At 42.2% G+C, this 22,238-nt stretch overlaps 1 protein-coding gene across 1 annotated transcript; it reads left to right on the top strand.

The window, feature by feature from the left end:
- The first annotated feature begins 16,432 nt into the window (after positions 1 to 16,432).
- On the top strand, positions 16,433 to 21,746 carry LOC102449891 (parvalbumin, thymic CPV3). Its single transcript, XM_006112815.4, has 5 exons — positions 16,433 to 16,545; positions 17,114 to 17,181; positions 17,610 to 17,742; positions 18,804 to 18,913; positions 21,469 to 21,746. Exons 2-5 carry the CDS (start codon positions 17,121 to 17,123, stop codon positions 21,492 to 21,494), a joined length of 330 nt encoding a protein of 109 aa, XP_006112877.1. The 5' UTR covers positions 16,433 to 16,545; positions 17,114 to 17,120; the 3' UTR covers positions 21,495 to 21,746.
- Positions 21,747 to 22,238: the final 492 nt, after the last annotated feature.

The following is a 22,238-nucleotide window of genomic DNA, read 5'->3' as shown; positions in this document are numbered from 1 at the left end:
TCAGGATAAGATGCCTAAGAAAGGGCATATTCAGGATTAAGCAGATACTACAGAGTCCCCAGATCTTTGTTTCTAGGTTGCTAGTTGGCCACATAGCATAGTTTTAGAATTATAGAATTAGCTCTTCTTTTAAATTTAAACAATAAGGTAGAGGTAACAAACACAAGCTGCTGATGTTAGATGATATTTCTGTCTCTGTCTTTGATTCATGCTATTTTATAAAGAAGTTGAGGGGGCAACTCCATGGAATAACAGAGAAGTGTCAGTCTATTTTACTGTCTCTTCCCAAACACCACACTTTTTTTTCCCACTTACTTTCAGCTAGATAGTCCTGTGCAAACATTAAACTGACACGCTACACCCCAGAAGTGGTTGCATTTATTATTGTTATTATTATTATTTAAACTCTAGACTGAGTTTCTTTTTTCGAAATAGGGTATTTTGAAATAGCGCCCGGACGCGATTATGCAAATGAAGCACGGGAAAGTCAAATCCGCGCTTCATTTGCAATTTCGCTCAGCTGCATTTGCATTCCTCTCTCAAAAGAGGAATGCAGTGTAGACATAACCTCACAGAGTAATTGAATTCTGTGTCTAGCTTGTTAAAAAGGACTTTGGGATCCTTTAGAACGAAAGGTGAGATACATACTTTACACACCAACTTTAGTTGTGTGAGCAGTTTCACTTAAGTCAGCGTGACTACTAACAGGAGTAACATTACATGCAGAAAGGTTAGCTGGATCAGGCCATAAGGGTTCAAAGTCTAGCAGTGCAACCATATATATCAGTAACTAAGTGATATCAAGTTGTTAAAACCTTTTTCATTCATAGTTTAAAAAAATCATTTACTTCACTAAAATTAGGTACAGATGAGAGGGTTTACCTTGTATGGCTCTAAAACTTATTACATTGTCTAAAGCACCATGTACAATCCTCTGTGACATAAATATCAAACTGATTAGCTAGCAGCTACAGTGTCTCATGTCCTCTGACATCTGAGCCATGACATGGTTCTACGACTTCTGTGAAAGGTCTGACAGGTCTAAACTAAAGCCTATATATCAAGATCTCTGTCAAGCAAAAAAAAAAAAAAAAAAAATCACAAGCCACAAGCACTCTATAGAGCTTTCTTTTTTCTGCCTCCTTCTCCTCTCAGCTTGGGGGAAATCCATCAACAAGGTGAGCTGTTAGTTTTTGCCAGCTGGTTTTTGAGTTTTGGTTTTGCTTTTTTTCCTCCAGACACCACATTGACCCATTCAAAAAAACCTACCGGTACTTGAATAAAACAGTGTATCACAAAAACGAACCTCAAAAGCTGTAGCTTTTACAGGGTGTTTGGTTTTGAGCTGATCATGAGCCTAACGGATCAACTGAAGACAATCCACTAAGACCTGAGATGAAAAACACGTGGTTGAATGAAAGGCCTTGCTAAAGGAAAGAACCATATTCAGCGCTTCAGAGGAGCACTTCCTCCGGGCAGGATTGTGGCCTGTATTGCTGCTGCTTCCTGCAGATCTAAGGATGTCCCCATCTAGCAGTGGCAGAAGCCAATATGCCAAGATCAACATGCAATGGCTCTGCTGGCCATTGAAGCAGCTGCAGACATGCCTCACACTAAATTCTGTCTCAACCTGTACTTGGAAATAGTACTTGCCAGTCATCATTATTTGTATTAGTTCCAGTGTATTTTATTTTCCTCTTCCCTGTAGCTTTGACATGGCTCTCACTGGTATCCTGAAAGATGCTGAAATCGCTGCTGGCAGAGCTGCCACAGTAATGCCTGCCTTTTAAAAGCCTTCTTCCTTTCTCTTTGCCTTTCAAATTCCCCTTTCCCTGCCATTCAATTCCTGTAGAAATAGGAAAGACAACTGGGGTGGCCGGAAATAACGTAACATGATTTTCTGTGAGTCCATGACAAGATCATCTTTGCACATGAAGTACTTTTCTACTCCCCAATAAGGCAGGGAGGTAGAACACACATAAGATTTCACCGGTAAGCAGCCAGGGCCTAATTCCTCCCAATACTGGTGCATGTGAGTCATTTTAATTACAAAGAGTCATAAAGGAGGAAATCCTGGTATCAGTGGAGTTAGTGAAAAAACTTGCACATGCAGATCTCTGCAGGCATGAGCCCAGAGTCATTAGCTTTTCTCACTGGGTTTAAGAGAGATTAATGATTGAAATGTTCAGCTCGTCTGAAGTTGACTAAGAACATGAAATAGTCATAGAATCATAGTACACTAGAACGAGAAGGGACCTGGAGAGGTCGTCAAGCCCAGTACCTTGCACTCACGGCAGGACTGAGCACCACCTAAACCAGGAGTGGGCAATACTTTTTGATCGGGGGCCACTCCAACAATTTGGTAAGTGATCAAGGGCCGTACTCTTCCAGACTTTCATTGTCCTGCCAGCCGTACTTCTGCACTGCTCTTGGTGGGGTGCTGCCTTCAGAGTTTGGCACCTGATCATAATAATGACAATACTGTGACACCCCCCTACCATAACCTTGCAAACTACTCCCCACTCCCTTTTGAGTTGGGATCCACAGTTTAAGAAATACTGGTCTCTCACCTTATAATATACATATAGTACTAGAGGATTTACCCGGGTGTTGCTTGGATCCTTAACTCAAATAAGTTTTGTTTTTCTTCATTTAAATCATTGCTCTGGAGTGAGGTTGGGGATGAGGGATTCAGTATGCAGGCTGCCCCAGGGAGCAAAGACAACCCCAGTCCTCTGTCACCACAGCAGCTTGAGGTCAGGTAAGATGCTCCTGTCCATGGCTGCTGCAGCTGCAGTGGGCACAGCCAGGGGAAGGATACATGTCCCCCCACTGGAGGAACAGACATACATCTGGACAAACTTTCTCAAATATATAGTACATAGCTGTCCCTTTCTCCACCCCCTCCCCCATTGCCTCAATGGGGTTATAGCTGTTCTGGTTCCCATGTCTGGCCTCATACTACCACCCTGTGGTCATTACAGAGTATAACTGTCCCTGCTAGCAATCCTCTCCCTTTCTGTGTTATGAAAAAGGGAAGGTTACTCACCTTGTGCAGTAACTGGAGTTCTTTAAGATGTGTCCCCGTGGGTGCTCCACTTAGGTGTGTCAGCACCGCTGTGCACACAGCCCGGAGATCTTTGGTAGCAGTCCCCCGGCCTCCAGCGTGCGCTGCACTATTACACAATCTTTCAGCCTGACAGTTAGGCATGCGCCGGCAGCTGTTCCCACCATTCCTTCTCTATGCCGGACTCTCTTAGCCCAGAGAAGAGGAGAGGAGGGTGGGTGTGGAGCACCCACAGGGACACATCTCGAAGAACTACAGTTACTGCACAAGGTGAGCAACCTTCCCTTCTTCTTCGAGGGTCTCTGTGGGTGCTCCACTTAGTTGACTACACAGCAGTGTTCATGCTTGGCAGTGGGTGCTCCACGATGCAGGACTGGATGTTGGACAGTATCATATGTCCAAATCTAGTGTCTGCATTCTGAAAGGTCTGAATTGTGTAATATTGCACAAAGATATTGGATGAAGCCCATGTTGCAGCTCTGCAGAGAATGTCTATGGATAGACCCTTAAGGAAAGCAGTCATGGTAGATACTGATCTAGTGGAGTACACCTGTATGACTGTCGGTGGCTGTCTGTGTTTCTGGGAGCAAGCCAACTGTATGCATGCAGAGATCCATCTGGATATTCGCTGTTTGGAAACCAGATGGCCTCTGGACCTCTCCGCGCATGACACAAGTAGTTTGGGTGTTCATCGGAAGTCTTTTGTGCATTCCAGGTAAAAGGCTAAGGCCCTGCAGACATCTAACGTATGTAGTACTGCCTGGTTGTTATCCTTGTGCGGTTTCGGGAAGAACTCAGAAAGTATATTGATTCATTACAATGGAATGAGGTAGGTATCTTAGGAAGGAATTTCGGGTGGGTTCTAAAGACGACCTTGTCCTTGTGAAACACTGTGTCTGCCATGAGTGCAGCTATCTCTCCCACTCTCCTAGCTGATGTGATCGCTACGAGAAAGGCTGCTTTCATTGATAGGTGGAGTAGCGAGCAAGTTGCAAGCTGCTCGAAAGGCCGTCTCATAAGTGCGTCCAGCATTAGGTTTAAGTCCCATAATGGCACTGGATCTCTACTTAGTGGATATAGGTTTTGTGCCCCTTTCCAAAATTTCTTCTCATATGGGTGGGAAAAAATGGAATACCCTGGTATGGGTGGGTGTATTTTAGAGATAACTGCCAAATCTATGCTGACAAAACTAATTGATAGCCCTGTGTCCTGCAAGTGGAGGATATACTCTAGTATGTCTGATATTCCTGTCCTGTGTGGACAGGAGCGGCCCGAGGCGGGCTGCAGCAGCTGGCGCCCCAGGCGGAACGTGCGATCGGTGTCCCCGCCTGCACGGCCGTCAATGGAGTGACGTCATCATCGGACGCCCCGGGCACCCTGTTGAAGGTGGCACTCTAGGCGACTGCTGAGTTGGCCTATAGTCACAGCCTGCCCCTGTGTGTGGATCCCGTTTGTGAGCTGAATTCCAGGCCTCAAATCAAGCCCACTTCTGCAGGTAAGTCCATCTCATAGTGGATCTCCTAGAGTTGATCAGGCTATCTCTGACCCTTTGAGGCAGAGTTAGCTCATTATCCGAGCGCCAACAAGCATCCATGCTCGTAGGTTTAGTGTGTGTAGCGCAGGATGCACCCTTTGTCTTGAGTCAACAGGGCTCGTACCAGTGGAAACTTGTAAGGGTGACATGCTGAGTTGCAGTATGGTAGGGTACCAAATTTGTCTCAGCCAATTGGGGGCTACCAGTATGACCCCTGCTGCATCCTGTTTGATCTTCAGTACCATTTATTGTATGAGAGATATAGGTGGAAATGCGTACGCCAATGAGAAATCCCAGAATACTGCAAACACATCTCCGAGAGATCTCAGTCCAGTGCCCGCCCTGGGACAATATAGGGAGCATTTGGAGTTGATGTGTGTTGCAAACAAATCCACTACCAGATAATCCCATTTCTTAAATAGGATGTTTATGATGGATTTGTTGATTTCTCATTCATGGTTCTGTGGGAATTGTCTGCTGAGGGCATCTGCTGGCACATTGTCCTTGCCCAGCAAATGCATTGCGGTAGGTGTGACGTTATGTATATTACACCATCACCATAGTTTCGTTGCTTTCGCATATAGGCTGTGAAACCATGGGCCCTTCTGTCTTTTTATGTAATATATCGTTGCAGCATTGTCTGACATTATTCTCATGGTTTTGTTTCGTATGTGTGAGAGCAGTTGGGAGCATGCCCTCCTCACTGCCCTGAGCTCCAACACATTGATGTGAAGCCGGGACTCTTTGTGTGTCCATTGTCCCTGTAGTATCACACTCCCTATGTGGGCTCCCCATCCTAGCAGGGACGCATCCATCGTGATGGTGAAGGATGGCGTTGGTACCTGAAACGGAATCCCTATGCATATGTTGTTTATGTCTGTCCACCAGTTTACGGTGGCTTTGACCCGGATGGGCACATGGAGTGTTTTTCAGGTGGTGCCCAGGCCGATACATGGAGTGTAGCCATGCCTGGAATGGCTTCATAGATAGTTGAGTGTTTGGGACTACAAATGTGGACGTGGCCACGTGTCCGAGTATTTGCAGGCATATACATGCTGAGGTGTGTGGACAGCTCTGTACCGACACAAACAAGTCATGTATTCTCAACCATCTGTGAATCGACAGTGAGACTATACCCTGGGTGCAGTCCAACTGTGCTTCTATAAACTCCAGTATTTGTGCAGGAGTGAGGGTAGATTTGTCCAAGTTCAATAGGAGCCTGTCGAATAACAACTCCCACACTACCTTCGTGTCTCTGTATGTGAGTGCCATGATCAAACAATCATCTAGATAGGGAAATATGTTTATTTGCTTTCTTCATAGGTGTGTGGCTACCACAGTGAGGACCTTGGAGAATACTCTGAGTGCTCTTGACAGACTGAACAGAAGCACCCTGTACTGATAATGTGAGTCCTTGATGGTGAACCTGAGGAATCATCTGTGTGCAGGGTGAATTGATATGTGGAAATAGGAGTCCTTGAGGTCGAGGGTAGATAGCCATACTCCTCTCTTTAAGGCAGTTATGATCTTTGCCGGGAAACCATCTTGAACCGCTGATACTTGACGAACCAGTTGAAACTGCAAAGATCTAAGATGGGCCTCCACCCTCCCAATTTGTTGACAGTTAGGAAGTATTGGGAATAAAATCCCCTGCCTCTGTATAGGCTTAGTACTTCCTCTATAGTGCCTAGCTTTAGGAGGCGCTGTGCCTCTTCCAGGAGAACACTCTCGTAAGAAGGGTCCCTAAAGAGGGATGAGGAAAGGGGGTGGGTTGGTGGAACTCCTGTGAATGGTATGCAGTAACCAGTTTGTGTTATTTCTTTGACCCATTGGTCCAAGGTGATGATTATCCATGCCAGATAGAATTCAGTGAGTCTGTTTCCGAATATCTGTTTTCCTAGTTCTGCCTCTCCAGAGGATTGGGGGCTATCATACTCTCAACCATCACCTCAAATTTGCTGATGGGAGTTGGACCCCTGGATCGATGATGTTTGCTCATTTGGCTGTCTTCGTCTGGTTTGTCTCATACATCTCTTGTTCTCATAGGGCCTTTGCTGTGGTGTATACCCTGATGTTCTGAACCTTTGATTATATTGTTTGTAGTGTTTTCTCTTGGTTCCAAGCAACTGAATTCCCAGAGTGCGTAGCATCACCCTGGAGTCCTTCAGAGTGTGGAGAGATGAGTTCATTGCCTCAGCAAAGAGTTTCTCTCCCTCGAATGGAAGGTCTTCAATGTTCGATTGGACTTCCTTGAGGAACCCGGACGGTTGCAGCCATGCCATTCTTCTCAGCACCACTGTGGATGCCATGGATCTGGCTGCTGTATCCGCCTTGTCCAATGCTGCTTGTGATGCTGTGCGGGAGATTAGAGAACCTTTGATCACATTTGATTCAAATTGTTCCTTTATGTCTTCTGGTATGTTCAGAGTCAAGGAATTGAAGGCTTTGAATGTCTGGTGTGAATACTTTTCCAACAGCACTATGTAATGGGCAGTTCTGAATTGGAGGGAGGCTGATGAATAAGCCTTCTTCCCCATAGCATCCATCCTCTTTATCTCTTTGTCAGGATTCTGTGTTCTGGGGTACTGATATTGCTTCCTCCTCTGGTTGGCTGCCTGGACTAACATTGAATTCAGGAAAGGGTATGAAAACAGGAATTCTACCACCATGGATAAGTAGTACTTTTTATCCAGCTTCTTTGACACTGAAGGTACTGATGCTGGGGTCTTCCATATGGACTTAGCCAGGTCCATCAGAGCTTCGTTCATTGGCAGAACCAGTTTGGTATGGAGGGGTAAGCTAAGTATACTCGTAAGCGCCTCTTGCCCTCCATCCCAGGTGAAGTCTCTCTGTGGAGGGAGGGTTGAGTGAGGCTGCGGGTCAGCCACAGTATTGTCCATAAAGAGGATTCTCTCGCTCTTTTAGATCTGGGAGTGAGTTTCTGGCAGTGTGGGCAGTGTCTTTCTGGGTGGTTCTGCTCTAGGCAGCACAAACACTGTTCGTGCCCATCTGCTGCTAAGAAAAATATCCCTGTGCACTTTTTGAAGCCAGAGGTGCTGGCATGACAGGGTTTTGCCGCTTGAGGTGCCGCAGGTAAGCAGGATGCGGTAGAAGCACTGGCGCCCTGCTCCACTTGTTCTTTATCTTCTGCACTTTTATCTATGTTGAACAGCTCAAGCTATTATTCTCTTCTTTTTTTTTTCCTTCGCTAAAGATTTTTAAGGTTGACTGTTCTACTTGCTACCAATGCCAGTGGCAGTTGAGAAAGAACCGAGGGAATGGCTGCCGGCACATACCTGTCAGTCTGAGTGATTGTGCGATAGTGCAGCACATGCCGGCAGCCGGGGGACTGCTACCAAAGATCTCCGGGCCGTGTGCACAGTGGCGCTGACACACCTAAGTGGAGCACACACAGGGACCCTCAAAGAAGAATTACATTCCAGGTACATCCCATTGTTCCGGAATAATCAAACTCTTACCTTGCTTTAAGTTATGCTAAGAGGACGCTGTACACCAAATTTAGTGGTTCTAGCTCTTACTGTTTAGGAGGACTGCTTGAACAAACAGACTCTCAGACAGAGGGACCAATAGACACACAGAAAATCTCTCAAATATACAGTAGATAGGGTAAAAGTACACAAAAGACCAAATTTCATGGGAAAGACCAGGTTTCATGGTCCATGATGCATTGTGCATGGTCATGAAATAGGTATGGCTCTTTTCATGTGATTATATTTTTTAATTATTTTACATACAGAATAAGACTACTAGCAAATTGAGGCATCTACATCATATAGAGGTGCATCTTACATAGTCTACATCAATAGTAGGATCTGGCCCTAACAACATTTTTTAACTGAATCCAGTCTCAGTTGTGCTTACTCCTTACAGCAATAAAAGGAAAACATAGAGCCATAAGATATCTTGCAGGTTCTCTAAGGAATCACACACCTGCATGCCCACCTGATGGCACTCTTGTTTCACTTAACATAAGTTAAAACATTTTTTTGGTTTGTTTGAAGCACTCCTATAAGACTCACACTAGTATTCTACATGTCCATCTCTGCTTATTAAATGTTTTTTTCTGGGTGAAATGCAGTCCTCTAAGACAGAGAGCACAAGGCCTATGCACCGCTTAAGCTACACAAGCTCTTTACAGGAATTCTCTACTTTAATACAAATTCTTCCAGGAAGAGCATTGTAGCCATAGTTGCCATGGTGACTGCCAAGATGTCATATACTAATGACTGCTATACGTTGATTCCCCTCACGTAACACCCCACCCTGCTCTGTATGCTTAGGGAATTGTCTTCAAAACTAGTTACTGTAGTTAATAGGATCAAATTACATGTACATCTTCTAGACTATGTAAGACAAAAAATAATAGAGCCATATTTGTCAAAGGAAATGAAAGGGGGACAATAATGCCTTCTAGATACCTATTTTGAGGTATCCCATACTTCCTGGCTATGTCTACACTGGCATGATTTTCCGAAAATGCTTTTAACGGAAAAGTTTTCTGTTAAAAGCATTTTCGGAAAAGCACGTCTAGATTGTCAGGATGCTTTTCCGCAAAAGTACTTTTTGTGGAAAAGCGTCCATGGCCAATCTACACGCGGTTTTCCGCAAAAAAGCCCCAATCGCCATTTTCGCGATCGGGGCTTTTTTGCAGAAAACTGTACTGTGCTGTTTACACTGGCCCTTTTGCACAAAAGTCTTTTGGAAAAAGACTTTTGCCCAAACGGGAGCAGTATAGTATTCCCAGAAAAGCACTGACGATCTTACATGAGATCGTCAGTGCTTTTCCAGAAATTCAAGCGGCCAGTGTAGACAGCTGGCGAGTTTTTCCCACAAAAGCAGATGATTTTGCGGAAAAACTTGCCAGTCTAGACACAGTCCCCTGTTTTAGTTGCTTTTAACTTATTGTTTGGGATGAACATTTTCAAGCCCAGTGTCTGCTTCAGGCTGAATTTTTCTGAAATTTTTCAGCTAAAACAGTTCAACTGTTTGCAAGAATGACAGTATGAAAAAAGACATTGTTTTGACCTTCTGAAAAAAATGCTGTTGATCTTCTCTTTGAGAAGCCCGGCCACGCCCATGCTTTCAAGCTGGGACTTGAAATTTAGCAGAAGGTGACTATCAAGTCAAGGATGTGCCTTTTGCTATAACTATGAAAATCAGCCCAAATTTGGCCAAATTGTAACCCTTTGAAAAATTGTGCAGTTCATACTGCTGCAGCAAGGCTGCAGAGGAGTGAGCAGAACGTTCCTTACAACTGAACTCTGGTCTGCTGTGGACCATGCTAGGTCCAAGTATTAAAACTGAAAGCAGAGAGACTATCCTTCATGTGCTTTCAAAACTCCTTTTGCTGAGTCCAGATAGCTGCTGCATTCAAATGCAGAGGACAAGAGCTGAACCTGGAGGTAGAGAAGATTGGGACAAGGAGCATTGGTGTGGGGAGAGGGGGGGAGAGTAGGGATTGAACCTCGAGGCTGGTGCACAGAGAGGGAAACTGGGACTGAGAGTTGAGGTTCAGGGGAGACTGACACTGAGAGCTGAATTGGGGCTGACAAACTGGCTGGACAAGGAGACTAGGACTAGGAACATTTCACAATGCCCTGTATACCATGCTGAGTCAGGGTAACTAAGGCACAGACACATGAAATAAGTTGTTAAAAGGGCTACACTGCGACAGCAACAGAACTGGTAGCAGAACCCAGGAAGAACTTCTGACTTACAGTCCTGTGCTATCACTTCTAGGCAGACTGCTCTATTGCTTAACTATTTTAATGTATTCCCACACAGGTTATCCTGCTAGCTATATAAAAATCTGAGCGTTTTACCACTTACCAATCCATTAAGAACTGTGAAAAGTGTATGACAACAGGTCCAATATCAGCTTTAGTGATCATTCCAGGAAGTTAAGAGCAAAGAAGAGCTATGCATCAATTTTCAGATCTTTCCTTCTTTTAATCATATTGCTGAGCAAGGAATTCTGCATGAACAGGCTCCTACACATGCAAGGAGCCCCATTAAAGTTAAAGGGGTTCTGCATGGCTGCAGGGGTGTTTGTGGGCATAACAATTTGTAGTATCTAGGCTGTAGGCCGTGATTCAGCAGAGCACTTAAAACATGTAAATGCATCCCTATTCAGCAAAGTGCTTAAGCAAGTGCTTAAGTACTTTCCTGAATTGGAGCCATAATTGAGCACTGTTTTGCTCTACCTTTATTAGGAGATTTTTGCCAGTTTTCTGGGTGATTACTTACGACATAGGTCACTCTATAAATACAAGATATTTTTTTACATTTAGGACCTGTGCCTGGTTTTACTGAAGACAACAGGATTTTTGCCACTTATTTCAGTGGGAGCAGAACTGATGAGTTAATAAGGAAATAGTTGGAACTACTGCAGCAGCATTTGTTTTATTTACTACTGCTCTTTACATGGTTGGTCACTGTGAGTTGGAACTATTTGGTGAAGAGTGCTGGCTCCCTTGCAGAAGTAACTGAAACAAATACTGTAGCTCTCCATATCTATTACATATACTAAAAGGTGGCGCCCAAGATCTTAAACATCTTCTAACCTTTAGGGCAAAGTTATTGTTGAAATACAGGGGAAATCTGAATAATGCAGGAATGCAAAGATCACACTACTTGATTGTGCCGCTGACAGCAACCAGAAACATCTTAAACCATCATGTGTCGTGTCAGGGTCATTAGATAGCGTTACTCGGTCATGGTGACACTAGACAATTTGTTTAATGATGATCATAGAGCATATCAAATGTTAGCAGAGACACAGAGATGTCATCTTATGTTGCTTCAGCTTTTTAAATTAAAAAAGTACTCTGGACAGAAATATTTAGGAATAATTCTGCTGAAGTTCATCACAGTGTTTATTCTGCACTTGTCTTTCATACAAAAATGTCTTAGTTACTAGGAATGGGAAAGTACATAACCCTCTGTCTTACTATAGGATAATAGGGGAGAAATAAATTTCATTCTTTAGCTCCAGACATTTCAGCTCTTTAGGGTGTATCCTCCCTTTGTTACACACCCTAAGCTCCCACACAAAACTTTGGCTGATATCCTAGCCACCTTGTAGTCTATAGAAGTTTTGCTATTGACACATGTAGGACTAAGATGTCACCTGTCTTGATTTTTCAGTGTATTGTCACAGTGGTCATAGCAGAAAATAATCAAACAGAAAATAGTTTATTCCCCAAATGTCTCTTGTTCTATTTCCTTGAGGGTCTATGCCAAATACCAAATTCCATCTGATATAAAGACTTTTGGAAATGACCTGGATGGAACTATTTATTTTCTTATAATGGAGGTGTATTCTCTGGGAGAGTACTGGAAGTGACATATCATGACTTGGTTGGTGGTGGGGCATGATTCTCATTTACTATATGGACCCTTCACGCTATAATTTACTTACACCCACTATTTGTTACACTATCAGAATTGTATAGAAGGCTTTATTGTAAAGGAGGACCAGGCTCTATGGACTGTTGAGCTTCTACTCCAGTCACCTCCAAACCAGAGACAAAAGGGATGATACCACAGCATCACCTCTGACATGAGTGGAGTTGGAAGATGGAGTTGTATGTTTTTTAGAACGGCTGTTAGAGCATCCTTTTCCACTGTTGTAGCTGGTCTCATATTAGCACTTCTCTAGTCTCACCTGACACTGCCGTTGAAGCTTCTCTTGCATCTGTTGGTGTTAATGTCCTAGTTGACTGTTACTTGCTAATTAATTCTATATAGCTTATAGCAAACAGAAGGCAAAGAGTAAAGGAACAGCCTGAAGAATGTCAGTGTTTTAATGTAGTGCAAGTTCCCCTATGCTTATGGAAGAAGTTAGTGGAAATAAATTAGGAAATAGCTCAGAAAATATTTTAACTAGATACGCTGTAATACTTTCATTTAGACTATACTGTGAGCAGGTTCATTCCATGGTTAGAACTTCACAACATGAATTGCTTCATATTTGTTGAAGTGCGCTTTTTAATTTAATTCTGAAATTTTGAACCCAAAACCAGTTTTCCCCTAAAAGCATTGTGTTTAAATGGGTGCAGGCAGTAAAACAAATGTAGAAGGAAAGTTATGTACCAGGTAGCTTTCCAGAAAAACAATTCAGTGGGGGGATTTAAAACATCCCTATTAAGCAAAAAACAAAATAAAGACAAAACAACTTGTGTTTCTTTAATTGATTTCTAGAACTATTAAGAAAACTGGCCAAGCACTACAGAAAACAGAATTCTCTGCTTTGGGTCCAGATCCTTAGCTAATGTAAATAGTTGATAGCTCAAAGATTGTTTCATTATTTAAAGTCTCATATGTCCACACCATACTTGTGCACTGACTGCACATTATTTTTTTTTATAAAATATCTCTTTGTCCTTTTGTGTTATTTCATTTTTATAAACTCCTTACACTACTAAAATGTAAATAGTTGATTTAAAAGAAAGAAATATCGGTCCAAAAACCAATATATTCAGGTATTGAAGAGTAACTTATTTAATTAAAATATCTCTTTATATGATACACTCCTCCAGGATGATTTTGTTCTAACTGTAGGGGAGCGAAAGCAGATGAAGAGTGTCATTAATAAATAAATGCCAGTAACTCTAGATTTCACCTGTATCATTATACAGTGACATCAACTTCATTCTGAAATTCAGCTCTTTTAGGCTTTTGTAACCCATCTTTCAGAGAGGATTAGCATCACATTTGGTCTCGGTGTTGAATTTCAAACATTACAGAACCCCATCTTTAACTGTGGCAATCACTCTACTTTTGCCCTACTTTTATTTTATATCCTTTACTGTACAGCTCATTTCAGTTACTTTACTGCTTATGAATATTTAGCTTGGGGCAAATGGTTTTAAATGCTTTGTTCTCTGAGTGACAACACTTATGAGACAATCAAGCACAGTCCTTTGAACTGTTCTTCAATGTAGAGTTGATCATGGATGTAGTACAAGCAAATGTTTATGTGGTGGCCTCCCTAAGAAATTTAATCCACTAGTGTAATGTTTTGTAAATTGCAATATTAAAATACACTTGGTTGATTTTTTACACTAGATACATGACACAATTCAATGTCAAGGTAGGGAGGGGAGAATGTTTTGGTAGCTGGCAGAACACCAGAAATCTTCCAGGTCTTGTCAAGTCTTCCATAATAGCCTTGGTCTTGATGTTGTTTTCAGTATAATTTATATTTCTTTTTCTATGCAAATTAGTGTCACCTGGCAAACCAAATTCTTAAGAATAAAAGAGTTCTGCAAGTGGCATATAAAGAATCCAAGTGGAAACAAAGGAAGCCACAATAAAGTCCAGAGGTTCAATCCTGATCCCACTGAAGTGTAAATTCTAACAAGAAAACACTTGGGTGCTAACATAAATCCTAATAAGAATTCAGAAGCAACACGCTAGTATGTGAAGAGAAAAATTCATCAAGGATGTTATAGTGTGAGAGTTCAAATGATCTTAAAAAGACAGAGGAGGACATAAAATGGAAGATACAGAAGAGGATGCAAAACACACCTGAAAGAGAAAGGAGCAATTTATGGGAAAAAATCTGCAGAAAATACATACTACTTTAATCCCACTTCCTCTCACAGACAGATTATAACAAATTTTAAATGGAACATTAACAGGAGTATGATATTCTGAGCTGAAAGGATGGGTAGGACCGTGGAAAGCCATGGGACCAGATCTTCACAGGGTGCAAATCAGCACAGCTCCATTAAAATAATTTGAGATATACTGATTTGCACCAGCTAAGGATCTGGACTATGTTACAAAGTGAGAACCATGATTACTACAAATAACTTTCCAGAGACAGGAAAAGAGCCTGCTGAAAACGTTCATTATTTGGTATAGTTCATATGATACCCTGTTTATGGAGATGAATCCTGAAGTCTGTGTTCCGTTTCGTTTAGTCTTTATTGAAGCAATATTCTAACTGACCTCAAGTGTAATTTTAACTGAGTATGGGATGAGGTAAAGTTTTCAAGATTTAGCCTAAAGTGCCATTGTTCATATTCTAGCCAGAGAGTATAGAATTGTCCCTGTTTGTGCAAACAATGCAATTAATTCCTATCCAATGATATTCGAGTAGATATTTCGGGGCCAGATACTCCACTGGTAGAAATAGGATTTAGGTCAATTCACATCAACTGCCCCATTTAAGCCGATGGATCTTATTTTATTATTAATTGTGCAAAATTAACAAGGCAGTTAAAGCAAGACTTCTGACAAAATGTGTGACTGTAAAGGAAATAACTATTAAATTATTTCTTTTTATATTTTTATAATGCTTTATATTTCCAAGTTCTAGTAAATAAAAGTGACAGTCCAAATACTCTGGACTGATACTCCTCTCACTAATACTACATAGATCACTAGTAAATCCATTGACATCATGAAGCTACATAAATACCAGAGGAGAATCAAGCTTAGGCTTATTATATATGTTACCGGTAGTACAAAACATGTGACTTTTATCTCCTGTGAGACATGTTCTCTGATTAGTATGGCTATGTCTACACTACCAGGTTATTTCAAAATAATTTATTTTGAAATAATATCTCCTGAAATAACTATTTCAAAATAAGCTTATTCCTCTTCACAAGCAGGAGTTATTATTTCAAAATAACAAGTCCCTCATTATGAAATAAAAGGCTTCGGAGTGTGGACATTTGCCTTGTTATTTCGAAATTAGGGGAGTTATTTTTAAACTCCCCAGTGTAGACATGCCCTATAATATACAATTCCCACCAATACTAACAAGAGCAATACATATACTTCAAGGGGATTATATAGGCATAAATTAATTACTGTACTAAAACCAGATGAATCTGTAAACACAAAACTAACAATTCAAATTCTTTTACTGTGGTCTTCATCCTGCAACCCCTACTCACATGAATAATTCTTAATCCCATAAGTACACTCTTGCTTGCGAAGCGTAATCTGAACTCTGCAGTTCCAGGCTTTCTAACATTTGAGAGATTTCTTTACAACTGTAATATTCTTGAAAGTTAATGTGGAATTTAATAATCATGGTAAACCTGGAATTTTAATTGCACTTTAAGGAAATTCCTTGTGTTGTTTTTTGTATAGGTCTATAGTCCCACTAAGATCCAATCTTTCATTTGTAAAACACAGCTGTTGTCTATTCCATGTCTTTAAAATGACTCAAATATGGATTATTTAGATAGGCTACCCTGTCCTGCAAGAAAGAAATGGATAACAAAACTAACTTGTTTATTTTATCCTAGCTTAGCTGGCTTTTGCTGTAAGTAATTGTTTTGGTCTCCCCTCTCTCCCTTTTCAGGGAGAGCACTTTAATTTGAAAAATGGATTGGACATTTGAAAATCAAGCTTGCTGTAGAAAGATCATCCAAAACATCTTGCTTTCCCCTATCTTAATGACAAGTTCTCTTTGTCTGACTGACACATCACTTCAGTTCTTTCATCTCTAGCTTCCACTGAGCCTCCCCAAAGTCAACAGACAACAGTCAGGAAAACCTAACTGGCTTTTCTTTTCTAAGGATCTGACTGTCACACCTTCCAGTATGTGACTTTAAAATGTGGATGCTGTTTGCAAACCCCAAATCCTTGGCCTTTATAAGACTATGTCTCGATAGAAGCGTTGAAAATTAAATTAAGCACATATGTGGATTTATTAAAAAATTGCTGCTCTTGTTTGTATTCTCTTAGCATATAAATAGAAAAAAGGTTAGTTAGTTAGGTAGGAAATTTGAGCTTGGTCTGAAATTGAGCATTTGATCCATGACAAGGTAACCTAAGTAGTGGTTATTGTCACCTTGTCAATCCTATATAAGCCAGGTTGGCAAGCCTGAAAACATTACTGTTTTGTCTCATATCTCTTCAGCTATTTTTTCTTCACCTACTTGGGAAAATCAAAAAGGTGAGCCGTCAACTAGAGATTAAAGAGCAGATCTGGGCAAGGGTGATCCAGTAGTAAGTACAGTAGCTCATGGTGTAAGATGTTCCCTTTTATCTCTGGAGCTTACATACAAATGGAGCTTATGTAGATAAGTACCCATTTTTGTTTTCTTTTTCAGGCTTGCTAGTGGAGGAATAAAACCCTTTCTTTTCCTTTTTCCTATGTACCCTGTTATTATATATTTCTAAATGTCACACATTCCAAGTAACTAGTGGTTAGGTTATTTTAAATGTTACATAGAAAGTTTAAATCTGTCTGCCCAGCCTAAATATTGAGTAGCTAAAAAATAAAAATGTGTCACCAACTTAAATTTATGTTCATGCAAGCAAATTGATTAAAATTGATTAAGTAACAGTAACTTTGATGTTTACTAATTAGCTTCTCTTCCCCTAAAATAGTCCTGTTACAATATTTAAATTTATTAAAATGGTCTATTATAAAACTCTAAAAAGAGCTGACAGGGAGGGCATATTTACTTGTAGATGTTTGCAATTCATTTGTACCTATCTGCAATACATTTTTTTACCAGGTTTAAAATGAGCATCACTGACATCCTCAGCCCTGGTGATATTGCTGCTGCCCTGCGGGACTGTCAAGGTAAGAAAAACTATAGGTAAACAGAGATCTGTTATGTAACAAATTTAATTCAGTCCTCAAGGAATATTGAAGATATGGTTCCAGAGAGTTCACCTTAGAAAAGAGATGTTTTGTTGTCTGACTTAAGTGGCTGACTGACTTCATTTGTTACCGTTCATGACTAAGATTGCTGGTGTGCTGAGTTTATATGTGTGTTGCTCATATATGATTTTTTAAATGTATCTGGTTGTTCATTTATTATGTTATCAGTTTAATTAAAATGGCACTTACAGCTTCTTTTATGGCCAGCCTTTTTTTTTCTACTATTTACATCTATCATAATAAAATTAAAATATCAAAAGTGGCACAATCAGACTGTTCAAAATTTGAAGCTAAGACTAGGAGTACAAGTGACTTGGATCACGCTGGTTTTTATTGTTTCCCTCCAGCACCAGATTCTTTCAGCCACAAAAAATTCTTTCAGATTAGTGGCATGTCCAAAAAGAGCAGCAGCCAGATCAAGGATATCTTCCGGCTCTTAGACAATGATCAAAGCGGTTTTATCGAAGAAGATGAACTCAAGTAAGAATTTACTTTGTTTCTTTGAATAGTAAAAGATTTTCACGGAGGTCAGCATTATTTTGTGTCCTTAATCATCCTCTGCTGAAGCTAAGGGCAGGTTTTGTTGAGTGTAAGTACAGGCAGTCCCAGGTTACATACAAGATAGGGACTGTAGGTTTGTTCTTAAGCTGAATTTGTATGTAAGTCAGAACTGGCGTCCAGATTCAGCCGCTGCTGAAACTGACCAGCGGCTGACTACAGGAAGGCTGAGGCAGAGTTGCTCTGCCCTGGGCTTCCTGTAGTCAGCCACTGGTCAGTTTCAGCAGCGGCTGACTTGGGGACGTCTGGGGCAGAGCAGCTGGGTTGGTCCAGTAGCACTGAGGAGTGGCGCTGCGGGACCAACCCGGCAGCGCCCCAGCTGCTCTACCCCAGGTGTTGTCGGGGAGAAAAACCTGGTCTGCTGGGGGGGGGGGGGCACTAGCTGCGCCCCCCCAGCAGACCAGGGAGACACAGGTGGCGGGACTGCCGAGACGCGCTGCGGTCCCGCCCGCGTGCTCCGCGGCTTTGCTCCGCGTCTCCCTGGTCTGCTGGGGGGGCTTCCCCCCCCAGCAGACCAGGGAGACGCGGAGCAGCTTTTCTCGCCCTGGAGGACGCGGGCAGCGGGATCGCGGTGCATCTGGGCGTCCCGCCGCTCGCGTCCTCCGGGGCGAGAAAAGCCCCGTTCGTAATTGCAGATCCGACATAAGTCGGATCCGCGTAACTTGGGGACTGCCTGTACAGTAAAGCCTTGCACTGATTTTGAATGATGTCCTATGGGAATCTTTATAGAGAAAAGAATAAGGTCTAAAAACTAGCAATAAAGGAGACAGTAGGTACAGAAAAATATCATCCCCCAAAGTTGTGCAAACATGTTAGGACTGGACTTACAAAACAGGAATATAGAAAGTGCAGGTTCTGTTTGGGGGATTTGGCAAAAAGGTGTAGATAATCTGATTATAGAAGCTGATTGGCTTGATAATGCACCTATCATAAAAATTATTGTCTTCCATGAAAAATCACACCCAGAGAATCTTTTCTTCTAGGTACTTCCTCCAGCGGTTTGAGAGTGGAGCCAGAGTATTAACTGCTTCAGAAACCAAGAGTTTTTTGGCAGCTGCAGATCATGATGGGGATGGCAAAATTGGGGCTGAAGGTATGAAGTTATTAAAATACTAAATAATATGTGCAGGAGAATGTGTGATTATGGGTAAAGCTCTGCCCGGATACAAAATGTGTATCCACATCTGCATCAATGTCTGCAAAAATGAGCCTCAGATATCTGCATCCATATCTGTGGACATGGATTCCCACAGATACAAAGTGGATATCCACAAATTTGCATGGCACTACATCAAGCGTGGCCAAAAGGGCCTCCGCAGGCCAGGTCTGGCCCGCCAAGCGGGTTGATCCGGCCTGCGGAGGTCCTGCCACACCCCCGCCCCCCAGACCAAAAAGGGCCTGGGGGCGGGAAAGTGCACTTCCCCCACCCCTAAGCCCTGATTTGCCTGGGGGCAGGAGGAGTGTACAAAGTTTTCTCTGCCCTCCCCTCTGCCCTGCGAGGAGCGCAAAGCACTTCAAAGTGCCGTACGCTCGCGCAGGGCGGGAGCAGGGCGAGGAAAGCTTCGCACAGCTCTCGCCCCCCCCCCACCACCAATTATGGTTTGGGGCTGGGGAAGCCCAGAAGCATTCTGGCCCCACCCCTTCTGGCCTGGGGCCACTTCAAAAAATGTTTAAGTAGTCCCTGACCAAAAGTTATTTTTCCCCCCTGCTCTAGATAAAAAAATTGTATACACAACCGCATCTCCAGAAATGAACCACGGATATCCACATCTATATCAGTGGATGTGGATATAAAGCAAGATATCTGTGGATTTGCAGGGCTCTAATTATGGGGCCTGTTTACTTCAATGAGAATTTTATGGTCAGAACAATGGGATGATTCACACAAGCTTAAGAGGGAAGCAGAGCTTTTGAAAGTGAGATCAGAAGATTCCCACGAAATTTGCATATCTTCTTTCAAATCTTCCCAGTAGTCTAGACAAGCCAAGAGAATATTCTGCCCCTCAGAATCTAAGGAATTGTGATGTCATAAAAGCTACCATGCTGTTATGTAGGCCCAATACTGTATATCATACCCAAGCAAAACTCTGTACAATTTTTGCCCAAGGACTGCAATATCAGGCTCTTTAATTTATTTTTAGTTCATTTAAATAGAGGATGGTTTAACTTATTTTGCTTCAGTTAAAACCCACTCAAACATCATAGCTTCAGACATTAACTCAAATTAACACACAGTATTATTGGGTTCCCACTTCATTTAGAATTTAGATTATGAAAAAGAAGGACACAAGGATTTGGGAGGATCAAACAACAATATAGTATAAATACCACAAAGGGAACATTCAGTTGTACCAGCCTTGGTGGCTCTAATACCTAACACAGCTTTTCTTTCAGCTAGGACAGTGGTCACCAACCAGTAGATCAGGATCTACTGGTAGATCTTGGAGCCTTTGACAGGTGATCCTGACAAGTTTGGCCAGAAGGCTATCAAGTGCCAGCACTTCACCTGCCCCTCTCAACACTACCGTGTTGCTCCTGCCCTCTGCCTTGGAGCTGCCTCCACCCTTGGGAGCTTCTTGCTTGCTGTACAGAGCACAGGAAAAAGAGGAGGGGGCTGATGTCAGGGTGCCCCTCCAGCCACCCTGTACCCCATCTCCATAGGGCGGGGGGGGGGGAGGGGAGGGAGGAACAGGAATGAAGAGAGTTTGCTGGCTGCTTTCGGGAGTGGTGCAGGGCCAGAGTACGGTTAAGCCTGCCTTAGTCCCCTGCACCACCACTGAGAAGCCACCCATGGTAAGCAATGCACAACTGGAGCCTGCATTCCGAACCCCAGCCCTAGTCCTGAACCCCCTCCCTGCATCTCAGCTCCCTGCCCCAGGCTCAGCTCACAACCCCTCCCACTCACCAAATCCTTTAGCCCAAGATCAGAGTCTTCCTCCCCCTCTCCCACACCTCAGCCCTCTGCCCCCAGTCTGATAAAAGTGAATGATGATGGGGGAGGATGGAGTAAGCAGGGGCAGGGCCTTAGAGAAGGGGTGGGAAGGAGACGGGGCAAGTGTGTTTGGTTTTGAGGTGGATCTTGGATTGCACTTGAATTCAAAAAGTGATCTTGTACTTAAAAAGATTGGAGACTACTGAGCTAGGAAAACATGTGTTTCTTTTAAAAATGAAATCCATGTTGGGAAGAAGGTGTGGATTTAAACTATAGGAAAATGGGTTGTGAAATTGGTCTGGTGAACCCCCAAAATCATCCAAGAGGTCTATAAAATAGTGAACGTCATTAGGTTTTATAATAAAAACAGCAAATAATAGAGGGAAAACTTTCATGACTATTTTCTTGGATGCACTGATCTGAGAGAAACAATTTAGATAAATTTCGTTATAGATAAGTGTTATCCCAAAATTATATGACAATTCTTGTCAGTCTGAGATAGAAGCGAAACCTGCTTTATAACAATCAAGAGACTTGTTCAACATCTTATATATTTCTTCTATTTTTTCCTTCCCTTCTAGCCTTCTTTTCACTTGATTGTGTTATGTTCTTTCCAATTGGAAAACTCTTAATAAAGCTGTAGTTTTCAGGGTTTTTCCCCACAATGTATTTTTTTTTATTAATGCTGCTGTTACATCTCCATTATTCTTTGGTAGAATTCCAGGAAATGGTGCACTCCTGAAGGACTGAAGGTAACAGAAAAAGATGGATGACTTTGAAGGAGATGATATTCTAAAACCCTGTAAATCAGAAAGCTCCTTTGTTTATTTATTAATCTTGATAGTATCTGTTATTCATTTGCTGCTCTACTGAGATACCAAAGCATCAGTTAATAATGATTTTTGATAATGTGGACCATGTTACCATGTTCTAGGAACACATTTCAGCAAATACTGCCCTTAAAATTATCCAATAAAATATTTTTTTCATCACATGCTGCAGCCTGTGTTTGATCTTATTGACCACCACGCTGGAAAATGTTTGAATTCTTAAATTAAAAGTGTTAATATCTGAAATCATAGAATCACAGAATCATAGAACACTAGAACTGGAAGGGACCTTGAGAGGTCATTGAGTCCAGTCCTCTGCCCTCATGGCAGGACCCACTACCATATAGATCCGTGGTCACCAACCAGTAGATCACGATCTACTGGTAGATCTCGGAGGCTCTAAGAGTAGCTCTTGAGCCCTCTCTGAATTGCGCGCCTGCGCAGTACATTTACTTTAGATTTCCTCATTTGAGGAGCAGCTACTCACCGAGCAACAGCACAGGTGAGTAGCTGCGAGGAATGGTGGGAATTTTTTTTTAAAGCAGCAGTATAAGGATTGGGGATAGCAAATGATGGAGAGGAGGAGAATAGAGAGGGTGGAGCTTCAAGGAAGGGGCGGGGCAGTAGATCTTGGCTTGGTCTGTCATTTAAAAAGT

Source organism: Pelodiscus sinensis, chromosome 16, assembly GCF_049634645.1.
Source record: "Pelodiscus sinensis isolate JC-2024 chromosome 16, ASM4963464v1, whole genome shotgun sequence".
NCBI classification, from domain to species: domain Eukaryota; kingdom Metazoa; phylum Chordata; order Testudines; family Trionychidae; genus Pelodiscus; species Pelodiscus sinensis.
Note: the sequence above shows the minus strand (reverse complement) of the source record. Positions and strands in the feature narration are given on the sequence as shown.